Genomic DNA, 14,004 nt, shown 5'->3' on the forward strand with positions numbered 1-14,004 from the left:
GGTGGACTCTCAACCACTGCACCACCAGGGAAGCCCTAAGTTTTCTTATTTGTTGGCATAAAGTTGCTCCTAGTATTATAATTAGTTTAATTTTTATAGGATCAGTAATAATTTCTCTGCTTTCACTCTTGATTTTGGTATTTGTATAAATTTACTAAAAAACATTGTTTTGTACACTTAGAATGGGTGAACTTCATGGTATGTGTAAATTGTATCTTGTAAAACAGCAAAAAAGAAGAAATTTATATATTGTGACTCCCTAATTATTATCTCCAAGCCTCTTGCCTCAACTCCAGTCTGTGTATTCGTCTCCACTTGGATATCTAACATCTTCAACTTAACATGTCAAAAACAAACTCCCTGTATCTCCCCACTACAAATCTACACCTACCAAGTCCTCCATATTCCAGTATATGGATCACTATTCTTTCATATGCTCAGACCAAAAAATTACAGTTATCTTTGACTTTCTTTCTCTAATACCCCACATCCAAATGGACATCAGCAAATCCTGTCAGCTCCCATCTTCAAGATGTATTCCAAGTCTAACCATTTCCCTCTATCTCTGCTGCTACAACTCTAGTCTAGGCCATCATCTTCACCCAGATTATCATAGTAGCCCCCTCACTGGTCTTCCTATTTCCGCTGCTGTCTCCCTCCTCCACCCTGCTTAGGCTTACCTCCACACAGCACCCAGAGTCTTTTACAATGTACGTAGTCAGATCTGTCACTCTTCTGCTCAGACACCTCCACTGGCTTCCCATCTAACTCAGAATGAAATTTAAAGACCTCAGTTATTTGGGTAGATCCCAAAGCCATCTTTCAAAAAGTGTTTGGTGAAGACGAACAATACTAACCTGAATTCTGTTGTTGTGAGATCAAGGACTCATAAAGGCACAAAAGAGAGGGGGACCCAGCCAGGCCTTACGGTTAATATGCAATTGAAAAGTTTAGTTTTGGCAAGGTTTACCTTCTGATAGGTTTTCCTTGAGTCCTTTCCTCATAGCTCACGGTGCCCACAATCCTTTTGCAGCTCTAAGGTTACCCCACCCAAGCCTGACTCTCCAAGGTTACCTACTTTCTTCTTTTATGCAGTTCATTTCAGCTGGTTTAAGGAAAAAAGTAGTCTTTTTTTCCTGTACTTTGCCTGTTTAGATTACTTTCACCTCCATTCCCTGAATGTCTATAACTATCATGAGGCATTTATTATTATATAAGAGGATGCTTGTCAATTCTCTTTAACCAAGGTTGAACTGATGTCTGTCTAGGCTGTGGTAACTAAATGAGATCAAAATGTGTAAAATGTTTGAGGTACCATGGGAGGAGATATTTCTCGGCTGGAGAGGGTGGTGGGTTTTACCAGAGAGGAGGCATAGAAGATGAAGAGATTTTTCTAGAATAGTTACCACCATGGGGTCTGAGCTGAGATGGCCTGAATTCAAATCCCAGCTCTACCATTTAGTAGCTGTGTGACCTAGGGCGAGTTACTGAACCTCTCTAATTCTTGAGTCACTCCTCTACAAAACAGGGCTAAAATAGTCTAAGTTGATAATGATATTGTAAGGTAAAGCATGTAAAGCATTCAACCCATTGTCTAGCATATAGAAAGGACTCAAGAAGTGGTAACTACTTATGCTCTTTAAAACAATGGAAATTCCCAAGTGTTTTCACCCCAGCATTCTGTGGCAGGGAAAAGGGTTCTCCAGCAGTAGTGGGGGAGATTGGAGCCAAGATAGTCTCTTCTGGTGTGCATACACCTTTTGCAAGTCAGAGGTATATTCCTTGTTGGCCACCCAGAGATGTCTTTCCTCACTGACTTTCCTTTTCATCTTCTAGAAGAGGCTATAACCACGAATGAGGTTATAAACCAATTATTGCACCATGTTGGTGCGATGTGCATACACCAACTCAATCTTCTTGCTACCAACCCCAATCTTCCAATCACAAGTGTCTTGGGCAAGCAGCATCCAATTGAAGCACACCATCTTAGCAGTATTTGTGACATTATGGAGAAGGCCATGGTTAATGGAGACACCTGTATCATACGCTGCATTCTCGTTGTCTTTCAGGTAAATACAGTGTTTTGAGATAAATAAAATAGAGAAAAAGAAACACAAACCTTGGCTTCAGTCAGCTAATTTCTACCAGAAGAAAAATGTAATAACATTCCTGTTTTGCTTCTTACCACATTCTAATCCTGTAATTAGAATTATCATCATATTCATAGCACTGCAGTTAATGGAGTATTGCTATATGTACTGATAGCTCATTGCAATTAATATATGTAAAATATTTACTATAATTATACCATTACACAATAGAAGCGATTGTGGTTAAAAATCCACCTGGGTATTTATTCATAAGAATAACTAGCGTGAAAAAAAAAAAGAATAACTAGCGTGTTCTTTCTTCATAGGGATAATTTTATCCCCAGTAGAATTAGCATTTTCAGATATACCCCTTATGTTTCTGTAGGTGGTGTTTAAATTTTTCTTCAGCCCACAAACTGAAAGGAATCGAGACATCATTCGACGGTCGGGGTTGCTTCTTTGGCAGTTGTTGATGGCACCAAAAGATCAAATTTGCCCTGAAATTCAGAAGGAAGTCTGCCTTGCCATCAGGTAATCAGCACCTGATTTTCTCAGTGCTCTCTGCAGCGGGCTTCTCCTGCACTGCATTGTAACTTTCCCTTCAGACTGGTTGCCTGGATGTCTCTTACCCCATCCCACAGTCAGGACCTCACGTGTAGAGGATAATTTAACTGGAGAGAAGTTTGTGGCCCCACTCCCAGAGGACTCAGGCTGTCCATGTACATACACTCCTCATCTCACTTTCGGATCTTAAAACAGGACCAGAAAAAAATCCCTTTAAATAGATATTTTGGTGGTTTGCAGCTGGATGTTCTTCTCATTTGGGTCAAAGTGTGGCAAGGTGGTTAAGAAACAGGCTTTGGCAGCAGATAAACCTGGATTCTAGTCTTTGCTCTGCCACTGACTTCCCAAATGATTTTTTTGGCACATTCTGAGTACAGCTGGTTTGACTACATTGACTTTTTTTTTTTAATTAATTTTTATTGGGATATAGTTGCTTTACAATGTTGTGTTAGTTTCTGCTGTACAGCAAAGTGAATCAGCTATACGTATACATATCTTCCCTTTTTTGGATTTCCATACATTGACTTTTTATAGCTCAATTCTCTTTAACCAGTTCTGCATCTAGCCTCAGATAAGTTATCATTTTGGTAATTCACAAATATGAGAAGGAGAGGGATACTGTTTATCAGGGAGGTTCATTGGACTACATCACAACAGTGAATTTAGTTTCAGTTGCTTTCTTAGTGGTGAAACTGTACTCAAACTGGCATCTTTTAATAAAAATTTAAATATTTAGAATTTGGATTTTCTAGAATGTGTTTAAAAGCTTTTCAACTTTTCTGTCATTTCAGCTCTGGTTTAAATATCTTGTACCCAGGTGAAACTGAAATCAATAACTTACTTAAGCTGGTCTTAACAGAAGGTGAGAATTATCCTTTAATTACCCTTGAAAAAACATCCTTTTTTGTCCCTAAGGAAATGACTGAATTTTATTTATTTTTTCTTCATATCTGTTAGTCAGTGTTATTTTATAAACTTCCCTCTTAGGACTGCTTTTGCTGCATCACATAAGTTTTGGGTCGTCATGTTTTTGTTGTCATTTGTTTCTATGTATTTTTTGATTTCCTCCTTGATTTCTTCAGTGATCTCTTGGTTATTTAGTAGCAGATTGTTTAGCCTCGTGTGTTTGTGTTTTCTACAGTTTTTTTCCTGTAATTGATTTCTAACCTCATAGTGTTGTGGCTGGAAAAAATGCTTGATATGATTTCAGTGTTCTTAAATTTACCAAGGCTTGATCTCAGTGTTATTTTTAAAATGCACATGTGCCAACACTTAAACTAGATGGAAAGCAGAAACCATGTTCTATGTATTGTCAAGCTTTATAAACCTCTTTCTTTCCCCACTGTGTAGCATAATGTACCTCACTGTAGATGTTTAATGAACATTAAAGATAATGATCTCTTGGGATTTCTAAGCCAGTTTTTTCCCCACACATTAAAATCCAACTTTTAAAGTTAGACTCAATGACAATGACAAAATTCACCATGTTAAAGACACCCTGCATTTATAAGCAATATTAGTTTGAGGAATTAGAAATCACACTTCCTGAAATGTCAAGACAGTAACTACACTTAAATCAGGATGTACTGGTTAAAGAAAGTCTGACTGGTTGTGATATAGTTTTTGCTGCTGTTGTTTGTGTAAGTACATATGCCTGGTGCCCCTAGATTGTCGACAGTCTGCTCATTTAAAAACTTTTTTTAAATAACATCAGTTTTCTAAGTGTAATTATCAAGGTAGTTTATGGAGCTTTGTTCTGTGTTAGGAGAGAGAAATAGCGGCCTCTCCCAGCTGCGGGATGTGATCCTAACCAATTTAGCTGAACAGCTTCAAAACAACCGATTTGGCAGTGAGGAGGATGATCATTACAGGTGATGTGATGTTATGTTATTCACTGCTAGCCTTTTCTATGTGTTTTTCTCAGTAATTAATTTACAGTTAAATGTGTTTGATCAACTTTAGTCTCCTATAATATCCTATATGATAATTGGTGTGTTAAGTCTAAACTGTGGATCATTTGAAAGATAATAAATCCCACAGTTGCCCTAAGAAATGATAATAGCACATTTCAGTTTAATGAGTAAAATAACTTGAGCCTGGAAGAAGGGTTCTTAGCAGAAATAACAGGTGGAGCTTATTTAAGAAATCTTGGTGGAGGGTGTCATCAAACAGACCCCTTGGTGGAGGGGGTCTGTGAGAGAGGGTGAAGGTGTGGTTTGAGCTGGTGAGGGGAAGAAGGTGTGTCTCTCAAGCTATTTATAAAATACTTGAACTAGGTGCTTAAGTACCATTGTGTTTCCATAAATTTGATTTAGATAATATACCTAGTTGTTAGAATCATCACTGAGTAAGATGGTTTACTTAGAGAACCAGTGAATTTTGTATCTTCTATTTGTCATCTTGTACCCATTGTATAAATTTTATCCTTTTATTATTAAACCATTAGTATCTTATTGTTACATTTTTCCTGCATTTTAAAGACTAAATGACGAACTTTTACACTACATTCTGAAGATTGTTGTACGAGAATCCTGTATCTTAATCACCAAGTGCCAAACTGTCTCTAAAGATGATTTTCAAAAACTCCTTTCAACTGTGCCTGTAAGTAAAAATGTGTTTAATGAAAGCAAAATTATATCAAGTTTCCCTGTTTTCATTTTACTGTATTGAAGTGTGTGTGTACACACATACTTTGCAAGGACAGACTTAATTGATGAAAGTCAATGAATGACTGTGCTTGTCTTAGAAATGTAGAAACAGACAAATCCACTTCAAGTACTTTCTCCGAAGACTTTATTCCTCCTGCTTAAATGTCTTGATGCAATAAATTGTTAGACTGAATTTGGATGTTTTCATTGTGTTTAAAATACTGGGGATTTCCCTTCTATTAATTTTTAATTTAGCATTGTTTTCTAAACCATCAGTGTTTTACAGAGACTGATAAGAAATAAAAGATTCTTTTAAGTGTTTGGGTAGAATCTTCTCTCATGGAGATGCATGTGAGGGGAAGAGTGGATAGGAAGAATTAATTATTAAGAGGCAAAAATTCAAGTATTGGAGTGATTAGTGAGAAATATATAGAAGAAGGCAGAAAGTTTTGGTAAATGTGTCAAATTATGTATCAAAAGCCATGTGGAAATAAGTCACCTGAGAAACTAACTTGGTCTGTTTTCTGTACTTTCTCTTTTGCTTCCCTTGTCGAAATCTTTAAAAAACTTGAGGATTACATGAGCCCTTCTTTCAGTAGGGTTTAGGTCATTTAAACGCCCTTATTTGTATTAAAGGCTGCATCCTCCTGCCTGCGCTATCTGATGGCAGTTCAGAACCACCTTCTCAGTAACACTGTTTTGATTAAACCTGATGAGAATGATGACAGTGACAACTCCTTGCAGGGAGAGACATTGAAGGTACAGGTAAACACCAAGCTTTATTCTAACGATGCTTTCTACCCAGTGTGTAAAGCACAGCTTAAATGGCTAAATTTCTGTGTATTATGACGTCAGATTTCACCATGTGGCTTATATTTTTGTGCAAGGTAATATTAGGTCGCTCATTTCATAGATTTTTATGTCATTGCACAGTGGTTACCATATTTGTGACACTCTCATAATGTGTTATCCACGTGCTCCTGTCAGTCTTTTTGTGCCTTTATTTTCATCTCTTTTTAAGAACTATAAAATACGGCACTTACAGGTGATCTCATACGCACCTGAAAGTTTTATATATAAATATATATATATCTGTATGTATATGTATATATGTATATATAGATAAATAAATCAGCATAACATTTTAAACAGTTTTGACATTTTGGCTGGTTTATTATGTTCTCTTGATTCAAATAATTTTAAAAGGTGATAATTTTCTCACAATCCTTATGTTGAATAATTTCTGAACCTATAGTTCATTCCATTTTCTCTAATTATTTTTAAGTTAGCTTCTGTGTAAACTCAATAATTTGTTCCCACATGGCAATTTATAGCAATCCACAGATTTTTTTTTTTTATAGCCGTGGTTGTTATAATTTTGACAGATGCTTGAGGCTGTTGTTTGCATTGTTCTTCAGAATTTTATCTTTGTGGGAGAATTAGAGAAATCAATAACTTGATTCTTCCTTAAAATGTTGACTAAAACACACTGAAAAATTAACTAAGGAAGCCATAGTTAAAGATAAAAGCCACTATAGTTTGCCCTTTTCTTACCCCTTCTATGCATATATACTATATAAATAAGAGATTTTACATATCTGCTAGTTCATATTTATGGGTTTATCTCATTATGTAATCAATTTTTAAACAGGCAGAAATACCTGAATTAATCATTTAAATTGCTGACACTATTTATTAACTTACCTTGCCTTAGTTTCCTAATCAGTAAAAAGGGGCCATAACATCTCCCTTGTGAGGCTGCAGTGAGGATTAGAGCTGAGGCCTGTGCAGTAGCTGGATGTGCTGCTGCCAGCATGTAGTCAGTAGGTGAAGGCTGATAGGATTGATTAGTATGACTTAAGCCATGATTTTTCTCATCTAGTCAGTTCAGAATTCCTTTTCTCTTAATGATAAAAATATCTAAATAATACCCCAAAAAGACTTCAGAAAATTCCAACAATGAAAACCAATGTTTTTTGTTTGAAAGGTTAAATGTTATAAATTCTTAATTAACCCATGGAAGGAAATACTCTTGGTAAAGGCAGAGTAGGCTGGCTTATCTAGGAATTCTGGGAAAAATAAAAGATATAGATTTCACCTAAAGGGTTAGTTTGGTTGTATTTTTTTTCCCTAATAGAAAATAACTGTAAACTAAACATTTCTATGATCTTAACTAGTGTTTCTTAACACATTATTTAGTATTTGTACTCCCATGAACTCTCCAATAGTTATTTTTAATGTTTAATAGCCTGTAACTGCCTGCTACTTTAGTTGAATTTTTTAACTTGCCTCTTTTCAAGTGTAATGATTTAAATCATTAAGTAAAAAGGTCACTTGTACTGTTTCAGAATGTTGTGTTTTTGTCTCATTTTATTCACCGCCTATACATGCGCCTTTTACTGTTCTGTTTTTCTCTTTAGCTATCCTCATACCACCCAAGGCAATCTTCCACCTGGACATTTTCTGGGCTGGCCACCGGGAGCTCTCTTGTGCTGGAGGGGATGGGAGAAATGCCTTTTCTCCTGGGGACTCGGTGTGCTCCCCGTGAAATACTGCGTATTTCTGTCAGCACTCCAGACCTTAGCCTCCCAACTCAAATTGTTAGTTGCCATCCTAGCGGAACTTACTGCTTTGGGCTTATTCTGGCCACCTCATTATTTAATTTGGAAATGCATCATTAAATACATCATTTCATGTTGTCATTGTAAGTGTATATTCATCACAAAGCTTAAAAATAATTTTATGATATTTTCTACCTAGGAGCTAAAGGTCAGTATTTTGGCTCTTGCCACCCAAATCCTGACTGGATGTGATGAAGTGTTGGAAATGCTACAGCAGGTCACAACTGCCCTCATAAATAGTGACATAGCTGACCGGGAGCAGAGGTGAGGAAATGGGTTGTGAACTGTGACCTGCTGCCATTCAGGAAGAAGAATTTGCTTATGAAAGGGAAATCTTTTAGAAGAGAACATCAAATGTTCATTAATATAGAGGGATCTTTGTGAGAATAGATTGAAATGGCAAGTGTTTCAAAGCCAAACACAGTTGAACTTTCAATTAATGGTGCTTTTAGGTGGGACTGAGCTGACAACCACGATCTAAGGGTAGCAAGGTGTGGTGGACACCATCGTCTCTGTCACTTGGGTCTTCTACCATCAACACTCCCAAATTGGCCTTTCCTTTAATTATCTAACTCAGCACTATGTGCACTTAGTTCCCTTATGGTAAGTACTTTAGGGAGGTAGAAGTGACTTAGTGATACAGATAATTAACTGCTATGCAAAAGATGACACTGACATGATATCTCAAGATTTTACTGTAATTTTATTTCTCAAAATACAGGAGTAATCTATGTATAGGGTAAACTTCTCTTTCCTAGTATTAAAGCTCTTTCTCCATACTCCCCATTAAAATTTCTGCTGTGGTTTGTTGTCAAAGATGAGTTACATCCTGTGTTCATTGATGATTTCAGTGTTGAGATGCTGATCTGAAACAATCATGCAGTGTGTTTTTCCTCCAGTAACCCTGTCTGTCCTATGTCCCTGTTTCTCGCCTACTCCCAGAGAGTAGGTGGGCAGGTTGGAACTGAGAACAATATAATCCAGAAAGGTGTTGCACTGGGGCTTGTTAGGACGTGTAAGGTTCACTGCTGGCACGTGGTGCAGATCTGCCCTGGGGAGGAAGTACAGCCTGAGAGCTGGGGAGACGTGGGGGTTGTTTCTGGTTCCAGCCCCAGTACCCTAAGCAGTTTTAGAGAATTTACATAACACACATGTTTCTTCGGGTGAGTCATATACCTTAATTCTTCTAGCAGAGGGTTGGGATATTAAGAGTGTGATTTCAGGTGATCATTTCATAATATACACATATATCAAATCATTAATTGTACACCTTAAATTTATAGTGATGTCAGTTATATATCAATAAAACCAGTGGGGGGGAAAAGAACGTGATTTTAAAGGCAGATTAAAAATCTGCCTGCCTCTGTCCCCCACATGAACCAGTTTCTCTAGGCCAGAAGTGGGTATCGCTGCTCTGGGCAACTGAGTCAGTGTTGTAGCCATTCACTGGCTCCTTATCAGAGACTCAGTGCCGCACTGTGACCTGCAGCCCCAGAGGCAAGGAGACTTGGCAGGTGGTAACTAGAGTAGCTGTTTGCATTTTAGAACTCATTTATAAAGTGCTTCGAAGGTGCTGTGAAATGCACCATGTAAACTTTTTGGGGGGCAAAATCACAGGTCGGAGGTGAAATCTATTACTAGATTTCTGTTCTCTCCCTCTCCTTCATGGTAGGGGGGAAATTTGTAGACTGAATTGCTGTAAAGGTAAGTGCTTAGCTAGTTTAAGGAGGTGCAGTTTAAGAGAATTTGTCAGATAAGAATGATAATAGCTTCTTTACATGCTTGGGAACTGCTTAAGCTGTGTGTTTTCTTGAACTTTCGTAGGTTAAAAGGCTTGGAACAAGTTACTAAGGCTACTATGCTCGGTCACCTTCTTCCTGTGTTACTGACCTCCCTGATGCATCCAAATTTACAGACTCTGACCATGGCCGATGCCCTGATGCCTCAGCTAGTGCAGCTGGTACTTTATACCAGTCAGGTATGATCCTAGGCATGCCAAAGTGAACTGCTCTTCAGGAGCAGGAAATAAAGCGAAATAAAGGTGGAATGAAGAAAAACATTGTGTCATAAAAATAAGCTGAAATATTAAAGGAAAACATTTAATTTGTTTGACTGAATTACTTACTGCAATCTTTTAACAAATATTAATTGCCGGTCAGCTGTAAAAATGCTGTCTACGATGCAGCTGAGATCCTTTCATTATATTTAGTCTCCTGAGCCCTTGCTGGATATTGGTAACTAATATAAATGATATATTCCATTCCAGTGTTAAATAAAAGAATATTAAGTGGTCTAAGTAGCAAAGCATTTCTTAGTGAAAGAGAGCAGGCTAGGATTGTAAAAAGATGATTTAAGTGAGAATTCTGAGTTTGGCTGTAGTACCATCCCAATAACTGACAAGTAAGCACTTTAGGACATGATGATTTTGTGTTTCAGACGGCTTTGCTGCTCAAAACCCAGTGTCCGGTTTTTGCTGAGGTGGGCTGTTCCCCATGTGGTGCATCAGACCAGAAGGGCAGGCTGTTCCCTGATGAGAGGTAAGGGATGCTGCTTCCTTACAAGAACCTCTGCCACGTTTTCTTCTGGTGAAAGCCTAGTACTCCTTTTACAAGAATGATTTTTCTAACTGGGAAAAGAAGGAGACTTCAGGGGCAAAATTTTACAGATAATTATAGAATTGCTTTGGAGATTATAGGAACAGGTTAGAACAAATTCCCCCACAGATCAAGAGATTAGTTCAAAACTGAAAAGTTCTCATATACAAATAATAGAGATGTTTGACTTTGGCAAACAGTTTGACAGTTTTTTAAAAAGTAAACATACATCTACCATATGACCCAGCTATTCCACTTCTAGGTATGTGCACAAAAGAAAAGAAAGCACAGATTCTTTGTGAAGGTTCATTAACAGCTTTAGTTAGAATAGGCCAAAACAAGAAACAACTCAAATGTCCATCAACAAATAAAGGGGTAACACACTGTGGTATATCCATACAATGGAATCCTACTCAGCAATAAAAAGGAATGAACTACTGATATTTTCAACAACACAGATGAGTCTTAGAATACTTATGCTGAGTGAAAGAAGCCAGAGCCACCTAAGAAGTACAAACTGTATGATTCTATTTATATAAAGCTCTAGAAAATACAAAGTAATTTCTAGTGAAATAAAGCAAAGAAGTGATCACCTGGATTACCAAGAGGATGGAGGAAACTTCACAGGTGTAACATATGGCCAAACTTACCAAATTGTACACTTTAAATATATGCCATTTATTATATGTCAATTACATCTCACTAAAGCTGTCTTTAAAAACATTGATCAGAAAGGAAGGACAGCGTGCTGTCCAGTTGAGCTTTATGCGGTGATGAAAATTTGTATCTTTGGTGTTCGATGCTGTGGGCCACGGCCACGTGCTGTTACTGAGCACTTGCTGTGTGGCCAATGTGAACAAGAAACTGAATTTTACACTGTGTTTCATTTAGATTCAACTTAAATGGCCACATTTGACGAAGTAGCCCCCACATTGGATAGCGCAGAGCTGAAAGGGAGTAAGAGAATTCCACAAGAGCTAAGTTTAGGATACAGGAGTTTGTATTCCACAGCCTTGGGCTGTGAAGTCCTTGAGAGTTCAAATACAGTAGAGAAGAGGACCTTTGAAGGCACTTTAGTAAAAATTATAGTAAAAGTAGTCATGCAGTCTCATGGGTTTTTCAACAATTGACATTTAGATATAAACAAAGGAAACTTTACAGGACACTTCCTGTGGGATTTGGAAAGTGGCCAATCTTAAAGGTCCTTTAGAGTATCTTTCCCCCCCACCCCCCCACCCCGAGGAATTTTAAATGAGAGTTGGCAATATCTTCTCCTGGATATGAATTGGGATTCCCCCTTGAAAAAAGGGGGGAAAATGCAAATATATTGTCTAAGAAAGAAAAAAGAACCTTCGATATAGGAATGTTAAAAATGTTTCTGGTTACAGTGTTGTCATACTGTATGTTGTGGAAAATTAGAGCAAAATTTCTTAACCTTTTGTATTTTATTGTGTATACATTTTCCTTTCCTTGCTGTTAAGCTCAATCACTTTCTGTTTGTCTGGTTTTAGAATGCTGGAAGAGAAGGAAGAGCCAGGGTTTCTCACTGGTTTAAAGATTCCTGCTCCATGGGCTGCTGGGAAGACTGTGGAAACAGTCCATCCTGTCAGAGACAACTATAAGTTTAAAGAAACTGTCCATATCCCCGGAGCTCGCTGCCTATACCTTAGATTTGATAGCAGATGCTCTTCACAATATGACTATGACAAAGTAAGCAAGAACTGATTTAGTATTGGTTTCACCTCTAATAAGCTGATTTCTTAGATGCTTCTTATTTTTCTTTGCTGCTGGTCACCATTCTTGACTTATTTCTGTCTGCAGATACCTCTTAGGAGAGCTTCCTAAGATAATGCCTTGAAGGGTAGTGACTGGGGGAGTCAGAGCCAGCACCTCTGCAGTCTAAGAACAGTGTTTTAATGACGTGTTGAAAGTGGACTTTTGTAAGCTTTCAAAGATGTAGATCCAAGTCAAAGGAAATTTTCTTTTCCATGCTGTTTCACTCTTGCCTTCCCTCTGTGCTTGGAATTCCGGTAGATGTGGGTGTCCGTTCTTACTGCCCAATTCTTGGGGCTTCTCATGTATCTTTTGGGAGAAGGTGGCTTTTTAGAAGGGTTTCAGATGTGCCTAGGATCTGGTTTATATTTATTTAAATTATTTGTTCTTTGCCATTACCTCAGGGCCCACATAGATTTTGAGGAAGTGTAGTTGCCAACCCAGTGGCTGAACAATTATAAGTAAAAGGAAGCATGTTAGGGGTTGAAGTATTTTCTTCTGTCTCTAATTGTTGCATTGTAAACCATCGTGTTGAACTTACAAGGAAAGGCTAATGAAATTGTGATGTGTAACGTATAAGAACAACTGAAGGATTGTCTGATAGTGTTTTATGTACACAGGATTTTTTTTTGTAGATTGTTAGCTATCTTGTCTTTTTCTCTGAACTGTAAGGGCAAATGGTCTTAAATCCCATCGAGGGAGAGTTTTAGGGTAAAAATAGGGAACTTCTTAACTGTATATACTGAGATGGTGAAACACATTATTGGGCAAGTTATAGAATCCTCTTTCCCCTTATCTTTTAGGGTAGTGAAGATTCCCAGATGTCTGGAGGGGTTTAAGACTTGCCCCTCAAACTCTCACCTTAGCTGGAAGCAAGAGAATTTAGAAAATTCTTTAGTGGGCCTTTCAAAAAATATATCTCCTGGCATCAGTCTTTCCCACTTCACAGCTCCTGGCAATAGCTACCCCCATTTCCTACATTCAAATAATATGACTGTTTAAAATGGAAATGGAAGAGGTTGCCATTTTAGAGGGTGTCATTTTGTTTCTCCTTTAAAAAACAGTAACTTGCATCTTGTGATGTAAGCTAACCTCCACCTGCTGTAGACGTTAGTGTTAAATGTGGAGGCTTACTACGTGGATAAAAATAACTCTTACTTTTCCAGTGGTCCCTGGCTGGTGTCCCCCAAAGGTGCAGAAGGGTAAGAAATCACAAAATGATTAAGCATCCAGGGCTAAAAGTGCAGCTTTTAGATCCAAACTGAGCTCAGAGTGTGCATTACAAGACAGAATTAGGTATTTACAGAAGCCAGAGGCTTATTCTTCCTATGAAAGTATTTGAGTGCCAAATGATGTCTAAACGTTTTTTCCTCCATATTAGAAAGTTGGTTAATTGTATATAAATGAATAGCTTTTACTGAAGAAAAATATTGATACATGAAAACTGACCCAAGAAGAAGCAGCCCCCTTTCTGGCCCAAATTTGTGTCATTTCTTTTTATACCATTAAGCAAAATTCTAAGAATATATGGCTTATTTTCAATTTGTTGCATTTTTTAAAATCCTTATTCATTGAATTTTTTTTTTTACTTTCATTTTTTATGTTAGATATAACCATCTTGCCATCTGTATTTGTTCACTTTATTAATTTTGGGGAGGATTTACGGGGGCAGACTATACCTGTTATTAATGGGCTATATGTCATTACTTAGGAT

The 14,004-nt window shown here is 37.6% G+C and overlaps 1 protein-coding gene across 1 annotated transcript in view; it reads left to right on the plus strand.

Annotated features, from left to right (window-relative positions):
* HECTD4 (HECT domain E3 ubiquitin protein ligase 4) overlaps positions 1–14,004 on the plus strand; it is a 145,512-nt gene that overhangs the window by 42,334 nt on the left and 89,174 nt on the right. Inside the window, 10 exon segments of the mRNA XM_007468587.1 lie at positions 1,837–2,069; positions 2,476–2,621; positions 3,446–3,516; positions 4,420–4,525; positions 5,135–5,255; positions 5,939–6,067; positions 8,063–8,187; positions 9,748–9,901; positions 10,360–10,460; positions 12,029–12,227. Of these exon segments, the coding sequence (XP_007468649.1) occupies positions 1,837–2,069; positions 2,476–2,621; positions 3,446–3,516; positions 4,420–4,525; positions 5,135–5,255; positions 5,939–6,067; positions 8,063–8,187; positions 9,748–9,901; positions 10,360–10,460; positions 12,029–12,227 (1,385 nt within the window).

This window comes from Lipotes vexillifer, unplaced genomic scaffold (assembly GCF_000442215.2).
Source record: "Lipotes vexillifer unplaced genomic scaffold, Lipotes_vexillifer_v1.1 scaffold573, whole genome shotgun sequence".
NCBI classification, from domain to species: Eukaryota; Metazoa; Chordata; class Mammalia; order Artiodactyla; family Lipotidae; genus Lipotes; species Lipotes vexillifer.